Genomic DNA, 14,196 nt, shown 5'->3' on the forward strand with positions numbered 1-14,196 from the left:
ATTTGTTAAAAATTTTGACATCTCCTTTAAACATTATCTAACTTGTGCAATGCACCTTCCTCTCCTCTCTCTCCTCATGTGACACTCAACAATGCATTGCACATGTGATAAAAAAGTTTTTCTCACTCAAGCATTCACATTTTTTACAAAACAAAAACAAAAAATCATTATTAATACAGTAGTACAACTCAAATCTTCTAAAATATAAATGTAAATTAGTATCTTGATTGGGACTCAATATTTAGCCTATGAAGTATGTAAGAGCGGAGAAAAACCCTTGTTCTATAAAAAGATCACTCACCCTCACTTTAAGGGAATGACAAACCCTAAACTTGGTGTACCATAAAGTGCGCCTCAATATTTAGGTCTCACTACTTGGCCCAGGAAGCATGTAAGTTGTGAGAGAAACCTTTGTTCTATATAAGGTACCGTTTGGTACGTGGGATGGGACGGAACAAAGTGGGACAAGACGTTCCGTCCCACATTTGGTGCACCTAAAACGGGTGGAACGAGCTATTCCACGGGACGAGTTTTGGGTGAATTTCCGTTCCACCTCACCTCCCTGGAACGACTCGTTCCACATCCGTGGAACACAAAATTATAACCTCTCCGTCTCCTTCTTCTTCCTCCTTGTTTCCATCAGAGGGCATCTTTGCTCCCGCTCCATTCCGTTCCGTCCTGTCCCGTCCCATTCCGTTCCGTCCCGTCCCGTCCCGTCTGCATACCAAACGATACCTAAGGGATCATCACCCTCACTTTAGGAGGATGGCAAAACCTAGCTAGCCAAGCCTCTATGTACAATGTAACTCTCATTTTACATAGTGAAACCGGATCTACATCAATGTGACGTAGCTCCAACTTGGGTGAATCAAGATATATCATTGTGTTCTTATGTACGTGATTTACAGTCAGATCTAAGTTGTGCAAAATCGACCCGATATTGTGCATCAACAATCACCATGACTTGGAAGCATAAGAAATTAGGTTCTCTAATTACGGATTAAGGCCTTAAGATTTCTGGGTTTCCATATGAATGCTAAATCCAGGCAAATGGAATATCTTCGGTTAACCTGCTGCTAGACATAATCAAGAACCACGTACGTATCTAGGAGCACAAGTATCCTTGTTCTTGTTAATGATCTGCATGGTGGTTCCGCAAACCAACTTATTCATTAGATAACACATCCACCACTTGATGGTGATATATATATATATATATATATATATATATATATATATATATATCTATGTATGTGTATATATATATATGTATGTATGTATGTATGCATGCATGTATGTATTGAGTCAGTCACATAATACAACATTTTATTGCACCATGCGGAATACAACTGCAAAACAGAAGCAGATTAGCAACTTCAGAACACTCATAAACCTCTTGATCTTCCACCGTAACGCCTCTGCCTCCGCTGAAACGAAGTCAAAGCCTCCTCAAACTCAGCTTTCCCGAAATCAGGCCAAAGAGCAGATACAAAGAAAAGTTCGGTGTAGGCCAACTGCCACAGCAAGAAGTTGCTGACTCGAATATCGCCCCCAGTTCGTATGAGAAGATCAGGGTAGGGAAACTCGGTACAGTTAGTTTCGAGTTCTTGCTCGACAAGGCTTTCATTGATATCGTCCACCTGAACAAGGCCATCTCTTACCTTATGACAAATACTTTTGCATGCTTGCACAACGTCGTATTTTCCGCTGTAGCTCACTGCCACAATAAGGTGGAGCCTAGAGTTGTCTTTCGTTGTCTCCTCCGCGTCACTTATCACTTTTTGTAAAGAATTTGGGAGCTTTGATGAATCTCCGATGATCGATATTCGGACACCGTCCCTGTCGAAACAAAAGGAAATTAGTTTAGCATACCAACTATGTATTTTGATTTTGATTATGAATATGATGAATTCAAAAATGTAACGTTAAATTAGAACCAAAAAAAAAAAAAAAAAAAAAAAAACAAGAAATGGTGCTACCTTGCCAAATTGTCGATTTCGGCGGTAATAATCTTCTCGAACAATGTCATCAAAAATCCAACCTCCATCTACACAACCAAAACCAAATCACTAAACATTTCCAAAGAAATACAGAACAACCAAAAACAAAATTCGTGCTTTTTTAAAAAGTAAATTTTTTTTTTAAACACAATGGTGGGAGATTTAACTAAAGCGACTTGACATAATAATTTAGGGACCGTTTGATTCAGTTTTAGTTTTTAGTTTTCAACTGAACACAAGTTTGGTAAATACTTTAGTTTAAAAAAAAAAAAAATTAAAGAAAACTCAAAGAAGTAGTTTTCACTTTTTAGTTTTAAAAAACACAAAGTAGTACCAAACAAGTTTCAAATTTTCAAAGAAAATCAAAAGTAAAACGTCAATTTCCTTTGAGTTTCAATCTTACGACCGTACTCCCCATGCAAGACTTTCATTGAGTAATTGGGGAGCTACTTTCTACCCTAGATCTTCTCATTGCGTTCAAGGGAATGCTCAATCCCTCTACAACAACCTAGACTTCGTGAAAAACACTCTAGCTTTCCAGGCTAACTACTAGGTTTCTAGGTTCGATACTCTAGTAAGAGGTGGATGCATGTATGGACCAGGGATGGTCATGGGACCACCCGAAAGTCCAAATACGCGCTTGTCATCTTCGATGAGCACCCAACGGGCAGGTTGTGGAACAGAGAAGACCATCATAGTTGTGCAGATATTGTGCAACATAAGTTTTGAATCAAGAAGAAAGACCACCATGGCTTTGCTATTCTTAGACCTTGGTTCTGATGAAGAAGAAAGAATTTCTCTCTCCATTTCTCACATGACCAACTCCCTTTCTTTTTTTTTTGTTAAATTTTTCTTATCAGGTTGTGCCACCAGACATTTTAATTGATAAAGGGATGGTGCATTACTCAACCAATACCTTTTATACCATATGTTTGACACCTTTATTTCTTTTAAAATTCACTATAAATTCATACAATAACTGAAAACTATTTCATAAGGTACAACAAACTCGTAATCACTTGAACTTTTATATCATATTATCAAATTCATTAAAATACTAAAGCAAAAATTATGATATTTTTGTATGTAATATGTTAAATAATAAACTTAATTAAAATAATAAACTCAAATTCTCAACACAAAGTATAGTTTTTTAAGTGTAAATAGACACTTATTTGTATGATATATAATAAGTTTACTTAATTTCACCTAGTCCGCTACATCCCATCTAGACGTATAGGTGCTAGACCCTAGTTCATCACTTGACTAGCGTACTTTGATTATAACCACCCGATGTTAAACTCCTGGATCCACCGCTGTCTTTAGTTGAACTCTATCAAACAAACACTTCGTATTGAAGTTGGCATTTTACAAGATCTGAACTTAAAACCTCCAACATACAACGCTAAAAGTGCAGATCATGAATACATCGCGTCTTTCAACCAAAAATGTAAAGTAAGCACTTTCTAAGCTTGAGAACTACTGACCTTGGACCGATTCCAATTATCATACGAAAAGGCAAAAACAGTGAGAACTCCAATCCCCCATTTGGAGCTCATCTCAATGAGCTCTCTCACCGACCGTACACCGGCCTGATGACCCGACCCAGCCGGCAACCCTCTCCGCTTCTCCCACCTCACGTTACCGTCCATGATCACCGCCACGTGCCTCGGCATCAAATCTCGCCGGAGACCCGCGGGCAGCGACTCCTCGTCTAGCGGGAAGTCTCCGCCAGGGGCAAACTGTCTCGTCTCTTCCTTGAAAGCCGCAGCAGCTGCTGCTGAGCGAGGAAGAGATAGTGGATTTGAGGGGAGTGGATGTGCTCGGATTCTGAGTGTTTGGGAGCGGGAGGATCTCGGTTTGAAGGGAATGAGGGCGTTCTCGATTGGGATAGGAGAGCTCAGGGATAGGAACATGATGCTGCGGACTGTTACGTCGTCGTCTCCTCCGTGAGTTTGAACGTTAAGCCTCGCAGAGTTGGAAGACACTCGGACAATCGTACGCAGAGGCCAATTTAGCGAGAGAATTATTACAATTTGTAGTTTTTCTGGAAATTTTCTCACGCTATAAAGTACAAAAAATATTATTGGTGGGACCCATATATTGCTGTGTTGATGAAAAATTGGGGCCGTGGCGGTCTCGAACAGTGGCCTAGAGGGGAGACACCCACCAACTCATCTGCACAACATTGATGCTCATTTAAGAGCTCTTAATGTTTTGATTAATTGTTGGTAACGAACGATATTTATGAATTATGATGTTGGTTAGGTACATTTTATATGTTCCACGTCTTTCCGAATTGTAACTTGTATCTGATGGGAGCTATGCACTACCCTTGTAGTTGTTTTGAGTTAAAAATTGATGCCGGATTGAGACCGGGTGTTTTCACGTCTCTCTGTAGTGCCCACTCTTACATGCAGTCGTGGTTTTATATACAATACCATCAAATACGCCATTGCAATATAACTCCTTGAGATCAAAAGATACGATCAAGAATCCGTCTTCCTTCATCTGATAAGAAGTGGCCGTAGACATGTTTATTGGATTTTTGCGTGCGAAATGGTGTTCACTATCTCTTTTGTCCTATGTACTCCCTTCTTGTTTTGTACTCTTAATTTACCGTTGATTTATTTGATCATGTGGTTAGAACTTAGAACTTAGAACCAAGAGCATGGGTGCAAAGAGATAAGCCGGGAGTTTGAATTACTTTCTTTGTTGTATTCATCTAGCCGTCCTCACGTAGGACAACCACATAACAGACTACAAGTGCAACCAATATCTCATCCAACTGCCCTTCGCATCTCACCCACTTTCTTCTTCAACCTTCAACGTACCTGACCAAATGGCAAGAGAATAATAAACAAAGTGTTGGAAATTTAACTCAAAACAGGCTGTAAAAGGTTGCTGATGGCTGTTAGTTTCTTTACAGGTTGTATCCACACATGCTGCAACTTTAAAGACTAAAGTTTCCTCCATGTGTTAGCCGAAAGGAAGGTATTACAACCTGCCATGATGCAATGCATGTGTATGCCAACTATCAAAGTTGCTGCATGTGTTTGAAAGGGTGTAAAGATGTGGAACACCATCATTCATTATATGTATTGTTGGATTGTTTATTTTTTTAGTTTTTGTATAAATAGGCCATCTTGCTAAGCCTTAGAGTATATCATCCAAATCCCATTTCCCATTCTCATTTTCAGCTTGTAAGCTATTGAGTTTGTAAACTCTCTTTTCATATATCAAAGTCCAAGTGTTTTTCAAAGCTTGTTGCTTCCCTCCTTTCTCTATTTCTTTGTCCAATTTTATTGAGAGTGAAAGTGAGAGGTGTGATAGAGTTTGTAAACTTATCACCCACATATTTTGGTATTGAGTTAGCAAACTCCTTTGAATACCAACAATTGGTATCAGAGCCAGAATACCTTTCTGGCAAGTGCAGCGGCTATGGCGTCAAATCTAGTGCAACTCCAAGTTCTCGTATTGAAGAAAGAAAATTATGAAATATGGTGTATCCAATTCAAAGCTTTGTTTGGATCACAAGAGTTGTGGGAAGTTGTCAGTGGTGGGTATGTTGTACCTACTGCCACGCAAGAAGCTGCATATACTGCAGAACAAAGTAGCACTCTCAGGGACTTACGAAAAAAGGACCAAAAGGCGTTGTATCTTCTATATCAAGGATTAGAAGATTCAACGTTCGAGAAGGTTGCAGAAGCAACAACGAGCAAGCAAGTATGGGATACACTCAGTACAATCTACAAAGGAGTAGATCGAGTTAAGAAAGTGAGGTTACAGTCACTTCGAGCAGATTTTGAAACTGCTCACATGAATGAAGGGGAGAGCATCTCCGACTATCACTCAAGGCTCATTGTGATAGTAAATCAGATGAGGAGAAATGGCGAAAGACTCGATGAAGTACGAGTTGTGGAGAAGATACTCCGGTCACTCACATCTAAGTTTGAGCATGTGGTGACTGCCATTGAGGAATCCAAGGATTTGGAGGTGATGAGTGCAGAGGAGCTACTAGGATCCCTTCTAGTTCACGAGCAACGCATTCATAAGAATGCAAGCCCCACAACGCTAGAGCAAGCTTTGGAGTCAAAGTTGAATATTGACAAACCAAATAAAGGTCGTGGGCAATGGAACTCACGTCGTGGGAGTTCATCCAACCGTAGCCGAGGACGAGCCCGAGGAAGAGGTCGAGGCTATGCACAAAATCAAGGTCAGTCTCAGGAGTGGAGATCTACTCGAGGAAAGACGCATATCCAGTGTTACAACTGTAAGCAATATGGACATTATGCTAATGAATGTTCACATAAAAATGGTGAGCATGTCAACATGGCAGAATCAAGTGGAAATACTGATGAAGAACTTACAGTCTTGCTAGCACACCATGATTCCAGTAGCCAACAAGATGTTTGGTATTTGGACTCTGGTGCAAGCAATCACATGTGTGGAAAGAAAGAGTTTTTTGCCGAACTCAAAGATGGGGCCTATGGATCTGTAAGTCTTGGTGACTCCTCAAAGTTGCCAGTTGAAGGCAAAGGGAAGATCAAGATCATCCAGAATGATGGTAGAGAAGAATACATCTCCGATACCTACTACATACCAGGTATGAAGAGCAACATTCTGAGCATTGGTCAACTGTTCCAGAAAGGGTACATTATACATATGGAGAACATGCTTCTCACTCTCAGGAATGCAAGGAGAAAGCTTATTGCACGTGTTCGAATGTCAAAGAACCAGATGTTTCCGTTGAATTTGAACACAAAGATTGGAAGCTGCAACATCGGTGTAATGGAAGATGAGTCATGGAAATGGCATCTTCGATTTGGCCATCTTCATTTCAATGGCCTAAAGTTGCTGTCAAGTGGAGGAATGGTTCGTGATCTACCCCAAATTGAAGCCACACGCCAAGTATGTGAAGGTTGTGTGCTTGGCAAGCAAGCACGACTATCGTTCCCTGTTGGTGATACATGGAGAGCAAAGGCACCACTGCAGTTGGTGCACACAGATATATGTGGTCCATTGGATCCCATGTCTTATGGAGGTAATAGGTATTTTATTACCTTCATTGATGATTTCAGTAGAAAGACTTGGGTCTATTTTCTCAAGGAGAAGTCGGCTGCCCTAAAAATCTTCAAGGAGTTCAAGGCACTCACAGAGGCTGAAAGTAACCACAAGCTTGTGGCTGTGAGATCATATAGAGGTGGAGAGTACACCTCCAATGCTTTCCAAGCATACTGCAAGGAGCAAGGAATTAGGCATCAACTTACTGCTGCCTATACCCCACAGCAAAATGGGATAGCCGAAAGAAAGAATCGAACCATCCTTGACATGACAAGGTCCATGCTTAAGGAGAAGAATTTGCCAAAAGAGTTATGGGCAGAAGCTGTAGCTTGTTCGATTTATTTGTTGAATCGATGTCCAACAAAAAGTGTCAAGAGAATGACACCACAAGAGGCTTAGAGTGGATACAAGCCGAATGTTACACACCTAAGAATTTTTGGGTGTGTTGCATATGCTCAAGTTCCAGAAGCCAAGAGGAGGAAACTTGATGATAGAGGTGAGAAGTGTGTGTTTGTGGGCTATAGTGAAGAGTCCAAGGCGTATAAGCTCTACAACCCACTAACTGGCAAACTAGTGGTTAGTAGAGATGTCATCTTCAGTGAGGAAGAGGCATGGATGTGGAACAACAAAGAAGTCAGTAAAAAGAAGATCGTCTCCACTAATTTTGAAGAACCAGAAGTTGTACCACCTGTTGAGCAACAACCTGCTCAAACAATCACAACAACTCCAGTGCACAGAATTGCAAGGAGTGGTCCTACATCTAGTGAGGAAAGCAGCTCCTCAACTCCAGTGAGGTTAAGGAGTCTCACAGAGATTTATGGACAAGAAGAAGAAGAAACCAATTTTTTCTGCTTCTATGCAGACCATGAGCCTCTCTCATTCAATGAAGCTGTGGAAGAAAATTGTTGGAAGAAAGCCATGGAAGAAGAGATCCATGCCATCGAGAAGAATGACACTTGGGAGTTGACAAAGCTTCCACCAAATCAGAAGGCTATTGGTGTTAAGTGAGTGTACAAGATTAAACGCACTGCAGATGGAAGTGTAGATCGGTACAAATCAAGGCTTGTAGCAAAGGGCTACAAACAGAAATATGGAGTGGACTATGATGAAGTCTATGCTCCAGTTGCAAGACTTGACACAGTAAGATTACTAATCTCTCTTGCCGCTCAGCATAAATGGAAAATTTATCAATTAGATGTCAAGTCAGCCTTCCTTAATGGAGTTCTTGAGGAAGAAGTGTACGTGGAACAACCAGAAGGCTTCCAAGTATAAGGAAAAAAAAGATAAGGTGTATCGTTTGAAGAAAGCTTTGTATGGCCTCAAGCAAGCACCACGAGCTTGGAACTCAAGGATTGACAACTACCTTCACCAAAATGGATTTCAGAAATGTCCATACGAGCATTCAGTTTACATGAAGAACGGTGAAAAAGGGGAGTTTTTAATTATTTGTCTCTATGTAGATGACTTGTTGTTTACAGGAAACAATGAAGCAATGTTCTATGAGTTCAAGCAATCCATGTTCAGTGAATTCGAGATGACTGACAATGGATTAATGTCATACTTTCTTGGCATAAAGGTGAAGCAAGAAAGTGACGGTATCTACATCTCTCAACAAAAGTACATGAGAGATATATTGGAGAAGTTCAATATGGACAAGAGCAATATTGTCAACACTCCAGTTGCAACAGGATTGAAGCTGTCCAAGGAAGGAGAATGTGAGTTTGTAAACTCAACCGTGTACAAAAGCTTGGTTGGAAGCCTAAGGTACCTTACAATCACAAGACCTGATATAGTTTATGGTATTGGACTTGTGAGTCGATACATGGAAACACCAAGGGAGTCTCATTGGCTGGCCGCCAAGAGAATTTTGAGGTACATAAGAGGTACTCTAAACTATGGTCTATTTTATAATTTTGGTGAAGATGCAAAATTATTTGGTTATTCAGATAGTGATTGGGGAGGTGACCAAGATGAAAGGAAAAGCACAACTGGCTATGTGTTTTTTCTAGGATCAACAGCTTTCTCATGGACTTCAAAGAAGCAATCAATTGTTGCTTTGTCATCATGTGAAGCCGAGTATGTAGCTGTAGCCTCAACCGTGTGTGAGGCAATATGGTTAAGGAATCTGTTGAAATCAGTGTGTCATTCACAAGAAGAATCGACCTTGATTCATGTGGATAATATATATGCAATCAAACTTGCAAAGAATCCAGTTCAACATAGAAGGAGCAAGCACATTGATACTAGGTTCCATTTTCTAAGGGATCATGTGAAACAAAAGACAATTGAGCTTGTCTATTGTCACACAAAGGAACAAGTGGCTGACATCTTCACTAAGCCACTGCCAGTTGAACCATTAAGGTTATTGCGTGAAATGCTAGGCATGAAGGCGTTTTGATTTGAGGGGGTGTGTTGGAAATTCAACTCAAAACAGGCTGTAAAAGGTTGCTGATGGCTGTTAGTTTCTTTACAGGTTGTATCCACACATGTTGTAACTTTAAAGACTAAAGTTTCCTCCATGTGTTAGCCGAAAGGAAGGTATTACAACCTACCATGATGCAATGCATGTGTATGCCAACTATCAAAGTTGCTGCATGTGTTTGAAAGGGTGTAAAGATGTGGAACACCATCATTCATTATATGTATTGTTGGATTGTTTATTTTTTTCAGTTTTTGTATAAATAGGCCATCTTGCTAAGCCTTAGAGTATATCATCCAAATCCCATTTCCCATTCTCATTTTCAGCTTGTAAGCTATTGAGTTTGTAAACTCTCTTTTCATATATCAAAGTCCAAGTGTTTTTCAAAGCTTGTTGCTTCCCTCCTTTCTCTATTTCTTTGTCCAATTTTATTGAGAGTGAAAGTGAGAGGTGTGATAGAGTTTGTAAACTTATCACCCACATATTTTGGTATTGAGTTAGCAAACTCCTTTGAATACCAACACAAAGTCCACACCTAACTGTACTGTATTAGTAACATCTCCCTTGTGAGGGACCGCTATCCACCACATTATTGTTCAATCATGGATGCTTCTGCAGCAGGAAAGGAAGGGGATGCCCCTCGTCGGTTTCATCCATTTTCATTTTTCTCCAAGTAATCTGATACCGTAGCCACATTCGAGTACATATTTCGGCCAACTCTAGCAGAAAGACGTTCTGGACCAGAGTGGCTGCTTCTCATACTGATGATTTTATCGTATCATTACAAACCATAAGAAAAAAGACATAATCAAAGCCACATCCCTTGGGGAACAAGTATCCTTGCTCTTGTCCATGATCTGCAATCTTACCTGGAGCATGGTGTTTTGTGCAAACCAAGTTAAATGGATCGGTGCAAAGACTGATGGAATTACAAAAAAAAGGCCTCTCTCAAACGAATGCAGGATGCCAGGATTAAGCATCGTTTGGCGGCTCGAACTGTACTGATTATTTCTGTCGAATAAGATAAATAGCTACCGGATAGTACTGACTAAATTAGTCGGCGTTTGGTGCAGTATCGAACTAATAACCGTATTATTTATTCTGTGTTTGGTATTATATCAGATAAGAGGAATCAAACTTAAAATAAAAATTAAACTTACAATAAAATAAAAAAAATAAAAAAAAACTGAAATAAACTCAAAAGGCAGTGAGGGAAAGAAAAAAAAAAATTAACATCCTGGGCTTTGTTTGTAGGGGTTGGAGATGCAGCGGCGAACAAGAGGGAGGGATATCCGGTAGCCATAAGAAGATGCATGGAGAGAAGAGTCTTGTTCTGGGTGGTTGGATGGAACCTCCTGGTGGTGGGGGTTCATGGTGGCCGGCTGAGGAATTGAGTTTTGGGATTTGTGGGAAGGAGGGGGAAGAATAGAGGGAGGGGAAACAAAGAAGAAGATGTTCATCTCAGTCAACGCCGGTGGTGGTCACTACCAGCCAATCGCCATGAGCACCGTTAGGATCGCAGCCACTTGGAGGAAAGGGAACCGGATTAATAATCCACTCCTTTTCGAATGGTTTATTAAGAAGGTGTATACCCGACTATCCTATCTGACTGCTTAAATTAATCCAACGACTATTTAGTACGAGAGGACACCAAACAGTTGGGTTCGTACTATTGGTCCTATTTGATCCCTTATACGGTGTGCCAAACACGACGTAAATGAAGAGATCAACTACATGACCAAATAGAATTCGGTTATACAATCCGGTGTTCATGCTACTCAGGAACCTCCACGACATTGTGCATGAGGCTGTTCGTAATCAAACATGATGCAAAATAAGTAATAGACGACACTACATTCTTCAAATAAGTAATTATCAATGCACTGTTAAAGATCAACGCCTGCCTATTAAGATCAATCAGACAAAAAAACTAGATTATTCTAGTTCAAACGTGCATGGAACTGTTCGAGAAGATTCTAGCATGTAATATTGGAGGTGACCGGTGCATACTTGAATATGCAGACAATTCTAGCAAGCTATTGTCGGCAATTTGAAAAAGTCAAGTCGGTTGACCTAGGCTTGAATGATCAAGAAAATGTTTTGTTATAGAAAATTCTACACTTGTGTTAGAGTTGTGTACTATAATCTTCCTTGCACCTACATTATGCAATTGGTAAGTGAAACCGATAATTTCGAGCAATTTGCTAGCAGTACAACTGTTCAGCCCAAACCAATTGCTATAAAATATATCCTTGTGAACAAAGTGTCATGAATATTCACTTTACAATGTGACGAATAAAATCATAGCTACGAGCACCAACCGTGCAATCAATCAAATAGGAAGTCCACAACTGTGCTTCAATGCGGTGCGATAATTACTTATAGAGATAACGCAAAATGGACTTGAAAAGTAATGTTTACGGCAAACTGCTGATTTGTTTGCCTTACCATTTGAGCGAGAGATCATGCTTTTACGTAATCTTCTTGCTCCTGCAAAACAAAGTCTTCATGCTATCTGCTCATGGACAAACCCGGGTAAAATTAATGTTGGAACACCCATTGTTCCACATCGGTCAAGAGGGAAGAGAGAAAACACTTTAAATAGAATTACCCCACTCTAACTAACACCGAGGTCTTTTGTGATAAAGCCCCATACTTGAGGATTGTGCAGGTAGTTAAGTGGAAACAGTATCAGTGTTGTTGGAGTGGGTTCTCGGCCCGTCTGAAATAATCAGATGAAAGAGAAGATATGGAGAAACAATAGAATTACAGAGTATGAACGATTCATTCTATGACCATGATGACACTAATTTACCGTTGGTGAAGCCATAACTAGGAAACAACCAGCTACATAGATTCATAAATATTTGATGCAACTACTGATACAGGGACTGAGACAATTAGATCAAGAAAGAATATTCATTACATGTGCAACCAGCATATGATGCTGATATTTACACACCACTGCTGAAGGGAAATACAAATTCGTCACTTAGGGATCTCTTCCACCATAACGCCTCTGCCTCTGCTGAAAGGAAACCAAGGCCTCCACAAACTCAGACTTGCCAAAATCGGGCCAAAGTGCCGATGCAAAGAAAAGTTCCGTGTAGGCCAACTGCCACAGCAAGAAGTTACTGACTCTGAGTTCGCCACTTGTTCGTATTAGCAGATCAGGGTAGGGAAACTCGGTACAGTTAGTTTCTAGTTCTTGTTCAACGAGGCTTTCATTGATATCGTCCACTTCAACAACGCCATCTTTTACCTTTTGAGAAATACTTTTGCACGCTTGCACAACATCATATTTTCCGCTGTAGCTCACTGCCACAATTAGTTGGAGTCTAGAGTTCTCTTTCGTTCTCTCCTCCGCATCACTTATCAGTTTTGGTAAAGGGTTAGGGAGCTTTGACGAATCCCCAATGATTGATATTCGAATACCTTCGCTGTCAAAGCAAATAGAAACCAAATCAGATGTTTTAACACAGTGTAACTCAGTACCTCATTGAGATTGAGTACACCGGCCACCCATTCAATCTAGCAGGTCTCAACTTGCCAGAGAGTTTTTCAACGAATACATTCTAACGATTAACACCATAACAAGGCAATATACAATTAGGTTCACCGGAACCAGTTCAGGTTAGGAGTTTTCGGCCAGTCTACCACGAAAATGTGCAGTTCAAGTTTTTAGTGCAATAAAAATCCCTAGGAAGTAAAACCAGTTTCAAAGCTCACAAAAAATGGGACAAACATTTCAAGTTGCAGCACATCCCAACAAAACCTATGCAGAAATGTGATGAATTCAAACAAATAACGTTGAATTCGAACATAAATGTGCTACCTTGCAAAATCGTCGATTTCGGAGCTAATCATCTTCTCAAACAAATCCAGCAGAAATTCAACCTCCACCTACATTATAACCAAGCCAAATAATTCCATAGTTCCAAAAAGAAACACAACACCAAAACAACAACAACAAAAAGCACTTCACATCAGAAAGCACTTTTCTTGCTTCTGAGTTTTGAACAACTGACCTTTGGCCGACTCCAATTATCAAAAGAAAACGCGAACACAGTGAGAACCCTAATTCCCCATTTACAGCACAACTCAACGAGCCCTCTCAGCGACTGCGCACCCGCCTCGTGACCCGACCCGGCCGGCAGCCCTCTCCGCCTCTCCCACCTCACGTTGCCGTCCATGATCATGGCCACGTGTCTTGGCATCAACTCTCTCCGTAGGCCTGCCGGCAACGGCTCGTCTTCCGGCGGAAAGTGTACACAAGGGGCAAATCGGTCATTAAATTGCTCTCTGCTCTCTTCCCTGTGAACAACCGCATCGGTTGCGGTTGCACAATGAAGAGAGAGAGAATTGGAGAGGCGCGAATGTGATCGGATTCTTCTGGGTGTTTGATTGCGCGAGAATCTGGGATTGGAGGGCGTGAGAGCGTTCTGGATTGGAACAGGGAAGCGGAGGGATAGCATTATCCGGGATAGGGATTTGATTTAGACTGTGAAGTAGTTGTTCTTGTGCCGCCGCTGCCTCGGCTGCGTAGGGCGGCGGCGCTGTTGGTTTTGATAGACGACAGTCGTGCAGAGGAGACCCGTTTAAATTGACCCTAATGTATGACCCGCGCTGCTTCGGACTATCCAAACCTTTGAATAATATTTGGTGTATGCTGACATTTTAATTTGAAAAACAGGTTAAAATGATATGAAATAA

The 14,196-nt window shown here is 40.7% G+C and overlaps 2 protein-coding genes across 2 annotated transcripts; both read right to left on the bottom strand.

Moving 5' to 3' along the window:
- Positions 1-1,300: 1,300 nt before the first annotated feature.
- LOC137714162 (cis-prenyltransferase 4, chloroplastic) lies at positions 1,301-4,070 on the bottom strand. The gene is made up of 3 exons (XM_068453440.2): positions 3,488-4,070; positions 1,980-2,047; positions 1,301-1,839 (listed from the first exon to the last, which is right to left on the bottom strand). Exons 1-3 carry the CDS (start codon positions 3,914-3,916, stop codon positions 1,386-1,388), a joined length of 951 nt encoding a protein of 316 aa, XP_068309541.2. The 5' UTR covers positions 3,917-4,070; the 3' UTR covers positions 1,301-1,385.
- An 8,246-nt stretch (positions 4,071-12,316) lies between these two features.
- LOC137716381 (dehydrodolichyl diphosphate synthase 2) lies at positions 12,317-14,133 on the bottom strand. Its single transcript, XM_068455827.2, has 3 exons — positions 13,512-14,133; positions 13,319-13,386; positions 12,317-12,923 (listed from the first exon to the last, which is right to left on the bottom strand). Exons 1-3 carry the CDS (start codon positions 13,956-13,958, stop codon positions 12,476-12,478), a joined length of 963 nt encoding a protein of 320 aa, XP_068311928.2. The 5' UTR covers positions 13,959-14,133; the 3' UTR covers positions 12,317-12,475.
- Positions 14,134-14,196: the final 63 nt, after the last annotated feature.

The sequence above is a fragment of the Pyrus communis genome, chromosome 3 (genome assembly GCF_041283825.1).
Source record: "Pyrus communis isolate YQ-2024b chromosome 3, ASM4128382v1, whole genome shotgun sequence".
In the NCBI taxonomy this organism is placed as follows: domain Eukaryota; kingdom Viridiplantae; phylum Streptophyta; class Magnoliopsida; order Rosales; family Rosaceae; genus Pyrus; species Pyrus communis.

Coding starts and splice junctions, on each gene's coding strand:
- LOC137714162 (XM_068453440.2), bottom strand. CDS start 3,916: ATGTTCCTATCCCTGAGCTCTCCTATCCCAATCGAGAACGCCCTCATT. Junction 2,048..3,487: donor ATAATTGGAATCGGTCCAAG/GTCAGTAGTTCT, acceptor TTGGTTGTGTAG/ATGGAGGTTGGATTTTTGAT. Junction 1,840..1,979: donor GAAATCGACAATTTGGCAAG/GTAGCACCATTT, acceptor TTGTTTCGACAG/GGACGGTGTCCGAATATCGA.
- LOC137716381 (XM_068455827.2), bottom strand. CDS start 13,958: ATGCTATCCCTCCGCTTCCCTGTTCCAATCCAGAACGCTCTCACGCCC. Junction 13,387..13,511: donor ATAATTGGAGTCGGCCAAAG/GTCAGTTGTTCA, acceptor GTTATAATGTAG/GTGGAGGTTGAATTTCTGCT. Junction 12,924..13,318: donor GAAATCGACGATTTTGCAAG/GTAGCACATTTA, acceptor TTGCTTTGACAG/CGAAGGTATTCGAATATCAA.